Source organism: Xiphias gladius, chromosome 3 (genome assembly GCF_016859285.1).
Source record: "Xiphias gladius isolate SHS-SW01 ecotype Sanya breed wild chromosome 3, ASM1685928v1, whole genome shotgun sequence".
Lineage (NCBI taxonomy): Eukaryota > Metazoa > Chordata > Actinopteri > Istiophoriformes > Xiphiidae > Xiphias > Xiphias gladius.
Genome location: NC_053402.1, coordinates 21103295 through 21117442, shown reverse-complemented (window position 1 = coordinate 21117442; position 14148 = coordinate 21103295). Strand labels below are relative to the sequence as shown.

Here is a 14148-nt window from a genome sequence, read left to right as displayed (position 1 = left end):
TCGTGTGTAAAATCAGTCGGGAAAATAACTAAAATGGCTGTGGAGCGAATGCAGTGGGTCTAAAATGTGCATCGTTTGCCACTAAAATGTTGTTTATGAGAAGCAGTAACATCACAGTAGTAAGGGGTTGAATACTTCTTCCGCCACTGGTAGTAACATGGACAGCGGTGGACTGTAACTAAGTACGTTTACCCGAGTTCTGCACAAAACTCGAGGTACTTTACTCCAACATTGTCATTTTGTGACACTTTATAACTCGACTCTGCGACATTTCAGAGGGGAAATACTGTACTTTTTTTACATTTATTTGACTGCTTTTAGTTACTAGTTACTTTACAAATTGAGATTTACACGCGCAAAACCTATGAAATGTGACGGTTTGTCTGGCGTAGGACTACCCAGCAGTATGTACCAGGTAGAGCTGAAAAGATTAGTCGCCTGACAGAAAAAGTAGCCGGAAACTCTTATGAAAACTGCTCAAGTCACGTTTTCCCAAAACATTTCATGTTTTTTTTTTTTTTTCAAATGTGATGATTTGCTGCTTTTTCTTTGAACAACTTTGAGGCGTGGGCCGTTGCCTGGACAAAAACAAAAACAATTTTCGGAAAATCCTGTGTACACATTAATTCATGACTAATAATAACCTAATAATGTATAATACTGTTTCAGCCACAGGGTTCGTTTTTTGGGGGCAGTAAGTACTTTTACTCTTTTAATACTTTAACTACATCCCCCTGATTGCCTGCTTACACACTGCAACTAAATTCATATTCTGAGTGCAGGAGTTTTTGCTTGTAGTAGAGTATTTTTGCAGCGCGGCATTGGTATTTTTCTTACTTTAGTACGAGATCCGAGCACTTCCACCGCCGGATCACTAGACCACCTAACATTTTGACAGACCATCCTCGGAAGCAAGGCTTTTATTTTTTAAAGTTGTGAGCGGAGGTCGGCTGTGTGTTGTTTCTTCTTCTTCTTCTTCTTCTTTCCCCTCTGTGTTTGGTACGGCTCCCTTGTCCTCCTCGTTGTCAAACGGGTTTTTTTTTTTTTTTTTTCTAACGTTAATTTAACCGACGCCCGCGACAGCAATCGACTCAAACGGGGATTTTTTTGTTCCACCGGCGACGCAAAAATGCGTGTAGACCGGGCCTCGCGTTGACGTATCCTAAGTGGATCGACTCGGTGATGTTGCCCTCCCTCTCGGAGCCTGGCTCGGGCTGAGTTGTTCGGTATGACAGGGTAAGAGGAAACAGTTTGACGGGCGAAATTAAAAATACAACCACCACTATCTTAACTTCGTCGAACCCGAGTATTTCCGCCGCGAAAGCTTTTGCTTCGCCGCGGAGTAGCAGGGCCGGCTAGCGAATGCTAAAACTAAAAAAAAAAAAAAAAAAAAAAGTAACGTTGACGTTAACGAGTGCAGAGTTTGCTAACACGCCGACATTAACGTTAGCTGCATTTTAACGGTCGCAAGCTAATTTTGTGTTTTTCAAAATTAAGCCTTTCTCGCCGTGTTTATAGTGTAAATAAAGATGCATCTTGTCCCAGTTATCACACCTGACCAATTGAGCCCTATTGTTTATCGCCAGTTCTAGTCCAGGTCTTATCGGAGGGATGTTTCCTGCAATGTTTAGTCGATCAATCAATTAGTTGAGTGGAAGAAAATGTATCTGCAACAATTCGGATAATCGATTAATCATTTTAAGGTGTTTTTTTTTTAAGGAAGATATTACCAAATTCTCTGATTCCAGCTGGAATGTATTCCTGTTGTCTTAGTTTACTGTGATAGCAAACTGAATGTCTTTTGAGTTTTGAGCTATTGGCTGGACAAAACAGAATTTTAGGGCATTATAGTGGCCTCTAGGAACATGTCATGGGAATTTTGTTCCATGCGCTTACAATTTACAGACCAAACAATTAATCGACAAATCAAGAAAATAATTGTTAGATTAATTCACAATGAAAACAGTTGGTATTTGCTGACGCATATTTTCCTCCCTTCAACAGAATGAAGACGGATCTGCAAGTATTGATAGCTAATTTAAAAGTAAGTATCAGTTTGACTCCTCAGCAGGATCCTTGGTTGGATTTGCTAGTTTTAAATCTGGTAACCCGTGGAACCACCGACCATATGGCGACTGTGATTCTGTTTTCTTTGTCCTAAATCCACAGGTCAGCATCTTATTACCCTGCTATCAAGATTTCCCATACAGATTTTCAAATGAAAATGGAGGATATGCCCCTGTCAGGCCCAGACAACACCAAGCTGGAGGTGAGGCATTGATATATATGAAATATTGTCATTTTTCTGTCTTTAAAACATCACACCTAGATTTTTTTTTTTTTTTTTTTTAAATCTGCTATCATGAGGTTTGAATTGGTGTTAAATTATTGAGTATTTTTCATTTTGTAGGCCTTGGTCCACGACATCTACTCTGAGCTGGTGGAAGATGCCTGTTTGGGCCTGTGTTTTGAAGTACACCGTGCTGTGAAGCAGGGCTATTTCTTCTTGGATGAAACGGACCAAGACAGCATGAAGGACTTTGGTTGGTGCCGTGTCTTTAAGTCAGTTCTGGTCTGTTTGGCTGCTCATTTGTCTTTGGCGTGTGTGTGATTACAGCATGTGCCTTTTATTACTTTTATAGAAATTGTGGATCAACCAGGAGTGGACATATTTGGGCAGGTGTACAATCAGTGGAAGAACAAAGAGTGTGAGTGTCCAAATTGCAAAAGGTTGATAGCAGCTTCTCGCTTCGCCCCGCACTTGGAGAAATGTCTCGGCATGGGACGCAACAGCAGTCGCATCGCCAACCGCAGGTCGGTCAGTAAAGGACTGATAGTTGTATTGATCCAAAATGTGTGGGAAGATCTGACGAGATTATTTTTCTGCTTTTAAACAGGCTAGCCAGCAATAATAACATGAGCAAATCAGAGAGTGATCAGGAGGACAATGATGACCTCAATGATAACGACTGGTCGTATGGGGCAGAAAAAAAAGGTGAGCACCTGAAAGTACTTCAGTTTAAATCTGCGCTGTGCATAGAGAGAGTTATTAAGGAAAACTCCAGGTTGCTTTCACATAGTAACCAAACTTTTTATTTCCCTTTTTACAGCCAAAAAGAGAAAGTCAGATAAGGTATTTTTGCATTTGTTTTCACTTTTGCACTTAGTCTTGTGTGTTACTATATATTTATGTGTATGTGTGTGTGTGTTTAAATGTGTATAATGACGTTAATTTAATCTGAATGTTTTTCATTGTGCAGAATCAAAATTCCCCGAGGAGATCCAAATCTCTAAAACACAAAAATGGTAAGTCTATCAGGTATTTAGTTTCTAGTCCAGTAAAGAGGTTTTGGTCTATGCTGCTTTCTGATTATGGTGTTAATAGCTGCAGTATTTCTGGCTTAGACCTGCTGCTGGTTGTTCCGCCCTCTGAAGCCCAATTATTATGCTGCAGATCACGACATTCTGTGCACGCAGTTTTCCTTTCAGTCTCAGGAAGTAGAATACGGACACCTGCTAGGATCTAATGCCAACCACAATGTAGTGCAGACAGCAAGATTACAATGACAGAGCGGTTGTGAAAGCAAAAGGTTCACCTTTTAGATTATTGATCCAGGACAAAAATGTCAGCACAATGCAATGTTGGCGGAATACACAAAGACGAAGAAGAGTTTTGCAAATGTTCAGCCAAACTTTGGGATTTTTATGTGAGACACAATGCACAGCAGAATAATTTAGGTGATATACGTATATAAGTATTTTTTGTTGTTTGTGATTTGAAATCATCTTGTCCAGAGATGATTTTTCTTTTGATATATGACATTGTGTAATAGCAACACTTTTAAAATGTTTTGCAAAGTAATATTCCTAACATGCAGTACCAGAACTACCGACCTACAGTCATGTTAATGGCCTTAATGGTGCGTGCGTTAATAGTAAAGAGGGTTAACAGTTATATCTTTTTTCCAGGTGAGCTCGGGAGCAGCCTCAGCTCAGAGCCCTACAAGGTGACCGATTCCTTCTTTGATCATGTTGCCTTTAAGTCCACAAAGTTCTTGCATCTTGTATTGTAAACACACTGCAATGTATTGATAATGGTTCTTATATGTCCCTCAGTATAACTACAACACTGGCATCAGTTATGAAACATTAGGCCCCGATGAAGTCAGATCCCTTTTAACAACAGTAAGCAACTTTTATTAATCCCCTTAAGCATGCAGAGCTTCTATTTCATTCATTTCTCCTGTTGTGTTACTTTGGATTAGGCAAATGTCAATCATTAAAGTAGCGTTTGTTTCCACAGCAATGTGGGGTGATCTCTGAGCACACCAAGAAGATGTGTACCAGGTAATTACTGTATAATCCGCTGGCACACAGATAAACTAGTAATAAAACCTTTCCACTCTGGGAAAACGGTAAACTGCTTTTGTGTATCTAATATCTTGGAAAACGCAGAACAGATTCAGGTACTCTAACACCTTGCCTTGTGTTGGTGTCGCCGCGTTATTTAATCCAGACTCTGAGGTCAGTGTCTTTATGCCCCTCAGTTTTGGCCCTTCTGTGAAGCTTTGTCATAAAAACTCGGTCAGTACTAAACGACCGAGAAATGCTTTCTGAGACTGAAGGTCTTGGTTGCATGTGAACTCTTGGAACATGATCATTTTCAACTGTATTTATGAAAATGATCATGTATGTAGGGACTAACTCAGGGGTACACAAGTGGCAACTCATTGGACCATTGATCTGAACCAATGATTGACTTGCTTTTCTCTGCAAAATGAAACATCAAATCCTGCAAAGATCTCAGAAACTCCAATAATTACACACAGGGATATTTTAAATTAGACCATGGAGGACCTTGTCAGTGACCAACCTCTAACATTTCTTTGCCCTTAACACCTCGTTGTTGCTCTGCCCCGTGTGATTGGTCACTGACTGCGTCCGCAGCAGTCCGTCCCACCTCTCTCCCTCCCTCTGGCTGTAGTTAGAGGCAGGGTGACTCATGAAGCTGTGTGGCAGACGTGGGCTGCTATCAGTCTGGGATGTATAATGCCACCTTGTGTCCCACCAGGTCACAGCGATGTCCCCAGCACACGGACGAACAGAGGAGGGCCGTCAGGTTGTTCCTCCTGGGGCCGTCCGCGTGAGTGTACCCTGTCCCGTTCCTCACCGTCCCCGTCACCCACAAGTGTACTTAACAAAAGTCCTGTTTGAATGAGTGTTTTGACCATCATGATGCAGGTGCTTGCCGATATAGTCAGACCTTGTCACCGTTTTGCTGTGTAGCTGTAACACATTTAGCAGCTGTTTGGTGCAGAATTTGATTCTGATAAAGTGCATAATGGGAACCTGGTTGTCCAGTAACAACAAAAAAATCAAAAGTGGTGATACATCACACATGTTCATCACAGTCGTCAGAAATTTTGCGTTTTGATTGTGCCAAAATAGCATCCTTTTATGCAAAGAAAAAAATCGTTCCACCCCATACACCTCTAACCAATCTGTGTTTGATAACACTAAAGTCGTAGTTTCACAGTAGAAAGAAGTAGGGGTTGTTTTCATTATCAGTTAATGCGCTGATTTTATTCTCTTTTAACTGACTGTTTTGTGTATAATATTAGAGAAAACAGTAAAAAAAAAAAAAAAACTCCTCAATGTCTTTAAATGTCTCGTTTAACCCACACAACAGTCCAAACCCCAAAAATGAATAAAACAAAGAAAGCAGCAAATTCTCACATTTCCAATTTGGAACCAGAGAAGTTTTGAAATTTTGCTTAAAGATTTGCTGAAATGATTAATGATTTATCACAATAGTTGGCAATTAACCTTTTTGTTAGTTGACTAATTATATTAATTGACTAATCATTTTAGCTCTAATGTAATAGCTAATTATTTCCAAGATCCATCACAAGTGCATAGAACTGTGTAAAATAAGAAGGTGATTAGAAGTGTGTATTGAGAAGTGAGTGGGTGAGAAGCTTTTGTTGAAGAACAAGATTGGTCAGATTGTGTGTTTTTAAAGTCCATTAACTTTAACACCTGACAACTGATGCGTCACCTGGATGGATTAGTGGGACCGTCCAACAACTACAAACACACTATGGTCATTTTGTGCCGTAGAGATGAGGCAAATTTTACTGCTCCTTTAGCCCTTTCTTTACCATATGTAGTAAAGCCACGGTATTGCAAATATATGTACAATTATTGTGTGGTTTAAGCGTGAGTTGGATATCTGAGTGTTGTCCCCGCCAGTCTAACGGTGTGCGACTGTGTCCGGATTTCTTGTGTTAGGCCGTCGCTGCCCAGTGCAGACGCTGTGGTGGAGAGCGACAGCTTTGACATTCCAGATGGACAGACCCTGATGAGCCGTCTGCAGTGGGAGGACTCCCCTGATATCTCGCCCACCGACTCTGCCTCATCTAAAGCCAGTAAGGAAATAATATGGCGTACACTGAAAGTTCTTTGTTGGTAGAACTTAGAGAAAACGGGTGGATTATTTTCTGTCCTTCCCGCAGGCACCAACCATTCAGATTCTAGGAAGCCGAAGAAGAAAAAGAGGACGTCTCTCGGCTTGAATAGCGGCGGAGGAGGAGGAGGGGGAGGAGGAGGAGGGGGAGGTGGAGGTGGAGGTCTGACTGGAAGCAGCAGCAGCAGCTCTCAGAGTAATATCAGCTTGTCGACCAAAAAAAAGAGGCCCAAACTCTCAGCACCTACTATTTCAAGTATCTATGATGACTTAAACTAGCAACAGCCCGTTTGTCAGGCCAGCTCCTGCCTCTTCTGAATCGAGACCCTCCTTTCATACCTACATATATAGGTTCTTTAATCATTCTGCCTTAGTGAGTAAGGCATCTCCATTTTAATGAACATTTCTCCTGTTTTGTGAACACAGTTCTAAAAAGTTTGATCAGTCACAGAGTCCAATCAGAGTATCTGTAGGTAAATTCAGTCGCATAACAAAATTTCCATTCCGCCGTCGCCCTAAGGTGGAAGTCAGGGTGACCTGACAAAGCATTCATCTGACACTTTTTGTAGTTGGTCCTTTGAGGTTGCATTGGTAACTACCTCAGGGTTCTCTGAAATGTTTTTTTGAGCAATTTCAGTGTAATAAGTTTTTCACTAATGGAAGGCTTCCAAGCGGTTATTTGAATTTACAGTTGCGCTATATGGCCAAAAGAATGTGGACAACTGAACATTACACCCATATCTGATGCTTCAATATTTAATTCCTAAACCACTGACTTTAAACTGCTGCTACAATACTCTCCTCGCTTCTGAGAAGACTCTCCACCAGATTTTGGAACCTGGCTGCGGGAATTTGATTCCATTCGGCCACAGACCATTGGTGAAGCACTGATGTTGGGTGACAAGGCCTAACTCACTGTCTTTTTATCCCAAAAGTGTTGGATGGGGTTGAGGTTAGGGCTCTGTGCACACCAAACTTAACCATTTCTTAATGGACCTGGTTTTGTGCTCAGGGTCATTGTCATTCTGACACAGGAAGGGATCTTTCCCAGACCTTTTCCACAAAGTTGGAAGCACACTATTGACCAAAATATCACTATGCTGTAGCATTTAGATCACTTTTGATTGGAACTAAGGGGCAAGGCTCCAACCATGAAAGACAGCCCCAGACTAAATGTACACAAAGACACGTGGACCGGGGTGTCCACATAGTTTTGACCATACAGTTAAAGCAGCACAAGGATTTGTCTCAAATGACACAATCACTACAGTCTGTCTCTGTTGATCAGCTTACGTAGAGGATTGGTTTTCAAATTCACAACACTGAGCTGTACGGTATAATAGGAACATAGGTTTGATTTTATGCCGGAAAAAAATTAAATCACTTTTCTCTTAAAAAGACACCGTAAACGGCCTTTTTCACGGCAGCGATTTTGACAGGACGTAGAATGAAAACCACAGGTGTAGTTGATAATATTAGTAAGGGATGTACTCCATTGAGCTCTCCTAAATTCAGGGCCCCACTGTGTATGCTCGTTCACAGACAGTGTTTACGGATACACTTGTATGGTACACAGCCTGCGTTAGCATTAATAGCATTAATTACACCCGTGTTTGTCCTGTGACAGAATACCTGCTCTGAAACAGGCCGATTAGCAGTCCTGGTTTGTCCACCTACTTATGTAACATTTAAGACCTTTTATTACCGATGGTCAATTTAAAAAAAAAAAAAAAAAAGGGGGGTTTGGCTCCAAACCTTTTCCTCAATAGCGTTAAAAGGCTCAAATCTTAAATGTGGCTTTCTGAAACCAGGTACTCTGTCATTGTTGGCGACCTCCCGACCTGCCCCCTCTTTTTTGACTCTGTGTTCACTGTAACTCGGTTGTGAGGGGACGTGGACTTTAACTGCTTTCAGTTCAACACTTGACACACGTATACTGGAGTACTCATCAGTGGCTTTTTAATTCTGGCATTGTATTGCACAGTTTGTGTGTGTGTGTGTGTGTGTGTGTGTGCGTGCCTCTGTATGCTGATGTAAATTCAGTGTGAACGTCACTTTTTCATTTACTGAGTGTTTGTGTGTGGTTAGAGGGTGTGTATGTGTGTAATCATTGATATTTTCACAAAACTATGCATCCTAGAATGTGACTTTTTTGTGAAAGTATGTGCCATTTTAAATATTTAACTTTTCTGTTTACATCAACAATATATTTAAGTTTTTATGTGTCACTGCCTATGAAGTGATGTGTATATTACTTGTGTGTAAATGCAGATTTTGATATTTGATGAGCCAGTAGGCTTTTAGGGCACATGTACAGTACATGTATGTATGACACGAGATAGAAACTGAATCATGAATCCAACGTAATTCTTTCTTTCTTCAGTACAAAACCGGCTTGTGTGTTTTCACTCAGTTTCTACATAGTAGATCAGTGCTGCAGCTCTGCTTGTCATTCATGATCAGGGGTGATTAGTTTGCATCTTGTAAGCCTATAACCAACAATGTCTGATTTCAAAGTTGTGAGATGTATTACATGCTTTAGAGGGCAGATGCACTATTTCAAAAATCTTGTACTTGCAGCTTTTCACAGTTGATGTTTTAGATAAGCTTTTCTTTCCCTTATAACTTGGCTCAACAAACCCAAAGACTTTCTTGATGCAGTTTTTGCTGTACACTGAGAAGTGCATAGTAAAACTGCAAAACCTAGGGACTGTACAAAAAGTATTTGGGGAAGAGGGGGTCAGACTAGTGGGAGAGTTGCGTGTTTAGTTTTTTTTACTTTGTAATTTTCCCACCCCAGATTATATTTTATTTCTTTCTACTCTTGAGAGAATTATTGTAAGTAAAATCAAAAAAGACCAAATAGTGACATTAGAAACCTGGCTTTTGTGTGCACCACGGGTCATAAAAGTGTGTTTTGCAATATGCAAAGGACGGCAATCATGTCTTTGTATCAAGGCTTTACTTTTGTCATTAAATTCTTGCTTGTAGTACGACCAGTTTTGTGGAACACAACATACGTAGGTCCAAGTGGATTTGGGTACCAAAATTGCAGGGCTTAAAAGAGAACTCCACCAGTGCATAATTTCACTCTCAAGACATCATGATGGACTTTAGATCTAAACTGATGCCGCACAGCCAGTTCCCACATTACAGCTAAGTCACCCGCGGTTTGATCTGAGATTCTGGTGTGTTACTCCAGTAACAGCTAATGTAGCTGACATCTGGAGGCACTTTATCAGATTTCGTGCAGCTCTCTCCGTAGCCACAGAAGACGTTATACTACTTTTCTTTCCCATACGTGCAGTACTACTTCCTGAGATTTAATTTTTTATAAACGAAATGTAAGATTCAACTCCGAAACACTCCGGTCATTTTTGTACAGTCCCTTAAGTCAAGCACATTCAGTTGTCTGTTTCAAATGTCATGAAAATGACAATCTGTTCAAGCCTGATTTCATTTCCAGAATAGCTAACTACTTTTGTCACATTTGTTTGTTGAGGTCTACAGTAACATTGATTGTGCCCTTTTCAATCTTTTGCAGTAAAGTCTTGTGACGTGCACTAAAGATAAATGAGTAGTTATTTCGGTAGGTATGATCTGATTCTCCAGCCACCTTTTGTGAATGAAGCCAAACAGCTGGTGTTCTCTTGTGGCCCTTTGTGTTATCTGTGTGAGTGCAATGACGGAGAATGCAATGTTGTAGGTTTTCAATATTTTTTCATGCACAAGCACAGAGGAGTGCATGCGAGGACGACTGTTGTTCCTGAACATAATGTGATTCGTAGGTTATTTTTCTCTTCACTGCCATGCATTCTGATGTTTGTATATAAATAAACACAAAGCGTACTCTGAGACTCAGTTCTTTAGAACAGAAAACAGATACTGAAACCAGACTGGTTTGAAATGCTTTAATTTGAGACATCACTGAAGCCAGAGCAGTCCAGCATAATCAGGAGGGTTTTCTATCCCCCTCCAAATCTTTAAGTGCCAGATGCAGGTTGATCTGATTCATTCGATCATTTTTATTTACAGAAAATACACAATATAATTACAATATATTCTCAAAAAGTGTCTTTTTTCGTGTCTAGTGATTATTTAAATTAACCTGTTTCTACATAGCGACATTGCTGAGCAACAAAAACATCTGAATTTTTTCCAGCCTAGCACTGAGGCAGCTGTATAGTTTATATTTGCTTGAATCGTTCACGTAACACAAAGTAATGCTAAAGAGTCGAACCGGCACACACAGCACAACAGTGAGTGGTTCCAAAAGATTTTAGATTCTTGCATCTGTTTTTTGTTTTTTTCTTAAAACACAGAAACTGGACTAACAACAATAAAAGAGCAGACGAGATGAAGCCAGAGTGTTAAAGCATGGCGTGGACCACTAAGCTAAATTGTGGTTTGGTTTAAGCAGAATGTCGCACGCTGCAGATTCTTTCTTACCCATACAACACTGTACAATCGCTCATCTTTTTTTTTCCTGTTAAATCTTGGTACATGCACAAACAGGCTCACCTCACCACCCACACACTCTCACACTCCTATCAGCTGTGGGCTCGGCACAGAGAACCTTTTTGATTAGTCTGTCTCTCCTGACACTCACCCACCTGCTCTAGTTATTTTTATTCTACCTCAGAACATTCGGCCGCAAGCGTGTGCCCTCTCTGCCTCTTCAGCGGCTGTGCATCCCAAATATCAGAAAGCTGAAGAACACAGTGACTCCCACGAGGGAGATGGTCGCAGGGGCTGTGAAGAACTGCCTGTAGTTGATGCGGAAGTACCACACCACAGCCAGTATCACCACGAACACAGGCACCACCAGGCTGCCGGTGCTGATGGCCATGCTCGCAGCTCGGAATCCCCCGGAGACCCCGGACCCGACTCCCGCTCCGGCCACAGACTGAGCCCCTTCCTCTGGACTGGCCTCGTGCAGCGCCTGGGAGATGTGGCAGTGGATCACGCTGTTGTGCGTGATGTTTAGAGATAACAGAGTCTTCTTGGGATCTTGCAGCAACTGGCCCTGGTAGATCAGTTTTATTTGATGCTCCCGACCTGAGAAGTATTTACTGGAGAAGGAAACAGGTAAGAGACACGAGCCACTGAAAGACACATTTAAGATTTGTGTGTGGAGTTTATAAGCGGATGTTTGAGGTGGTCTTACAAACCTTTTCAGCTCTCCCACTGTATCCTGTGGTTCTAACACAGCCAGCTCCTCTGTGTCATTTAAAAACTTCAGTCGGACAGAAATGGAGGTGGTGGTAGTAGCAGTGGAGGTCAGGGAGATGGCATTGGACAAAACAGGGATAGACTTTATAACCTTTTTATCTTCCGCTTCCAGCTGCTCCTCCTCCTCCTCCTCATCAACTTCATCCTCCTCCTCATCAGAAGTATGCAGTCCTCCAGCCTGTGGTTGTTTGCTCTGAATGTCCAGCAGTAGATCTGTCCTCACCCCCTCCGCTCCCTCCCCCTCTCCTCTCTCAGTCCCCGGCTCGCCGTCATCCGGCTTGTTCTCCTGCGACGGCGGCGGGGTCTGCTGTTCGGGGGTGTCGGCTCTGGGAGACCCTCCGCTGTAGCTGTCGTGGCCTCCCAGTCCGATCAGGGAGGCGTGGGCGCCCACGGTGAGGATGGTGCCCAGTATGTGGTCTCCCCGGTCGGCCACATGAGTGGAGAGCCAAGCCAAGACCAGGGCCAGGACCAGGAGCAACACACCGCCCGCTGCCGTTACCTCCTCCTCCATCCCATCCAACATGGTCAGTGCACACACTGCCATCTCTGTCCTCCGAACCTGGTGAAGACAAAACCATGATTCAAATTCAGATTCAAAAAGGATCAATTAACCTCAATCTCGCACTCAATCAATCGAAACCTGTCAATATGATTCCCACCCTGCCGTCGGCCCCTTCACGATGCCTGGTTGAATTAGGCCGTTGTGGACACTGTTTCACCCCTGAAGCAGCGGGACTGTCCTACGGCAACGCCGGCTTTACCGTGACGTCCCTAAACGGCCCGTTCTGTCCAACCAGCTCTCGGGAAACCCAAAGACGTGCAGGGGTTGACCGTCACAATGGCAAAGACAAAAAGAAAAATCTTCACAACCGAGAAGCTGGAACCGAGGCACGTCTGGTATTTCTGCTCGGAAAAACAAAACAAAACTGAGAATCAACCGATTATCGAATTATCGATTATCGGATTGATTTCCCGTGGACCAACACGTTGATTGAGCAACTAACTGGTTCAGCTCTAAACGATATAGACAGACATCACAATATAAGACCACATTCACCTATGACCGAAGACGCTAGATTTGATCCCCAGGTCCCGACCCTGGCGAATACGATGACAGTAGAAAACAAGAGGATGCAAACTTTTGGTTCCTGGTTCCTTTGTTTTGTTTTGTTTTGTTTTAAAGGAAGAAGGTTAGAGAATCATAACCTTAAAGAAAAAAAAAAAAAGCTCTGACTTTGCAGCAATTAAGACGTCGTATCCTTGATTGATTAAAAACCGAGACCTTGCACAACAGGACAAAGCAAAACAACCCATTCATTGCACAAACCTCGGTTTTCCTCACACCTGCTCATCTCGTCGCATTTAAAACAAAAACAAAACAAAAACACACACACCACAAAGACAAGTAGTTCGCGGCCAGATGTTTTAATTAAGCACGGGATTCGCTTGCGGAATAATCAGCCATCCCTGGAGCGGTCGGTTACGATAGAAATTACTTAGCACGAAGATCCGCCGCAGCCACCGGGGCTACTCAACAGCTGTTACTCGTGTAGCTGCGGTGCTGCGTCCAACCACCCAGCGAATCAAAGCTGTGTGCAACTGTGTTTCGTCGTTGTGCTCGACTCGCAGCCTCCTGGTACAAAACAGGCTGCCCCGGACGCTCGCCCGCCGCGCCGCTAACTTGTTACCGTTGCCGTTAATCCGCCGTTCCCGGCCAACGGTTAGCGAGCTGAGTTAGCTTGCGAGCTAGCCCGAGCTGCTAGCTAAGAAAAAACGACCTTTGCGACTCTCGCCGCTCGGTTTGTTTCGTCGCAACGGTTTAAAAAAAACAAAACAAACAATCAAACACTGAACGCGGGGGCTTGCGTGGGCGTCTTCATACTACAGAAGCCGTAAGGTCTTACCTGCCTGCTGCAAAGTCAGAGCATGTTTGGAGACGGTGCTGGATGCTAGTTAGCGGCTGCTCCTTAAAAACCACATAATAAACACCGAGGAGGCGGCGGCGTGATCGCGTCACAGCCGGCCAGCGGGGGCGCTTGTTTTGGTAACGGGTCGCCCCTCTTGCTCCTCCTGCTCCTTGCAGCCACTGGCGACCCGCAGTGAAATCGTGAAAACGAGACCAGTGGAAATCGGCTTTTTGGTTTTATTTGTTTTGTTTTTTCATCTGCACGACGCCTACAAGCCTTTTTTTTAAGCTGTATTTAAAAAAAAAAAATGATATATCACAATCTAAAAACCACTGTTACACCCTGCCCTGCATCAAAGCTAAATTAAAGTGCACACAAGTATTATCAGCAAAAATATACTTCAAGTATTATGTAGTAGTACGTGTACGTATTATAATGCAGGCCCATTAGTACTGATGCATTAACATGTAAGTAATGTTTTAATGTTGTATCAGGTTTACATGAAGCCGATTAAGATTTTTTTTCTTTTTTACAATTTAACAA

General features: G+C 42.6%; 2 protein-coding genes across 6 annotated transcripts; one reads left to right on the top strand and one right to left on the bottom strand.

The window, feature by feature from the left end:
* Nucleotides 1–1040: 1040 nt before the first annotated feature.
* atxn7l3a (ataxin 7 like 3a) lies at nucleotides 1041–8196 on the top strand. Its single transcript, XM_040159711.1, has 14 exons — nucleotides 1041–1236; nucleotides 2005–2044; nucleotides 2170–2269; nucleotides 2411–2543; nucleotides 2643–2814; nucleotides 2898–2995; nucleotides 3111–3133; nucleotides 3261–3306; nucleotides 3970–4007; nucleotides 4117–4185; nucleotides 4304–4347; nucleotides 5072–5143; nucleotides 6292–6428; nucleotides 6516–8196. Exons 3-14 carry the CDS (start codon nucleotides 2219–2221, stop codon nucleotides 6743–6745), a joined length of 1113 nt encoding a protein of 370 aa, XP_040015645.1. The 5' UTR covers nucleotides 1041–1236; nucleotides 2005–2044; nucleotides 2170–2218; the 3' UTR covers nucleotides 6746–8196.
* A 2166-nt stretch (nucleotides 8197–10362) lies between these two features.
* On the bottom strand, nucleotides 10363–13748 carry tmub2 (transmembrane and ubiquitin-like domain containing 2). 5 transcript variants are annotated; one of them, XM_040159682.1, is made up of 5 exons: nucleotides 13603–13747; nucleotides 12756–12904; nucleotides 12358–12601; nucleotides 11638–12257; nucleotides 10363–11538 (listed from the first exon to the last, which is right to left on the bottom strand). In XM_040159682.1, the coding sequence occupies exons 4-5, from the start codon at nucleotides 12240–12242 to the stop codon at nucleotides 11145–11147; spliced, it is 999 nt and encodes a 332-aa protein (XP_040015616.1). In that variant the 5' UTR covers nucleotides 12243–12257; nucleotides 12358–12601; nucleotides 12756–12904; nucleotides 13603–13747; the 3' UTR covers nucleotides 10363–11144. The 5 variants fall into 5 exon arrangements, with proteins under 5 accessions (XP_040015616.1, XP_040015606.1, XP_040015633.1 ...); XM_040159672.1 differs by having other exon boundaries at nucleotides 12756–12853; XM_040159699.1 differs by lacking the exon at nucleotides 12756–12904 and having other exon boundaries at nucleotides 12339–12601; nucleotides 13603–13748.
* Between the last annotated feature and the right edge of the window lie 400 nt (nucleotides 13749–14148).

Bases quoted from the DNA above. Each gene is read 5' to 3' on its own strand.
- atxn7l3a (XM_040159711.1), top strand. From the start codon at position 2,219: ATGAAAATGGAGGATATGCCCCTGTCAGGCCCAGACAACACCAAGCTG. The intron at 2,544-2,642 runs GTTGGTGCCGTG...TTACTTTTATAG, and splicing joins AGACAGCATGAAGGACTTTG to AAATTGTGGATCAACCAGGA. The intron at 2,815-2,897 runs GTCGGTCAGTAA...GCTTTTAAACAG, and splicing joins AGTCGCATCGCCAACCGCAG to GCTAGCCAGCAATAATAACA.
- tmub2 (XM_040159699.1), bottom strand. From the start codon at position 12,242: ATGGCAGTGTGTGCACTGACCATGTTGGATGGGATGGAGGAGGAGGTA. The intron at 11,539-11,637 runs GTTTGTAAGACC...TTCCTTCTCCAG, and splicing joins ACAGTGGGAGAGCTGAAAAG to TAAATACTTCTCAGGTCGGG.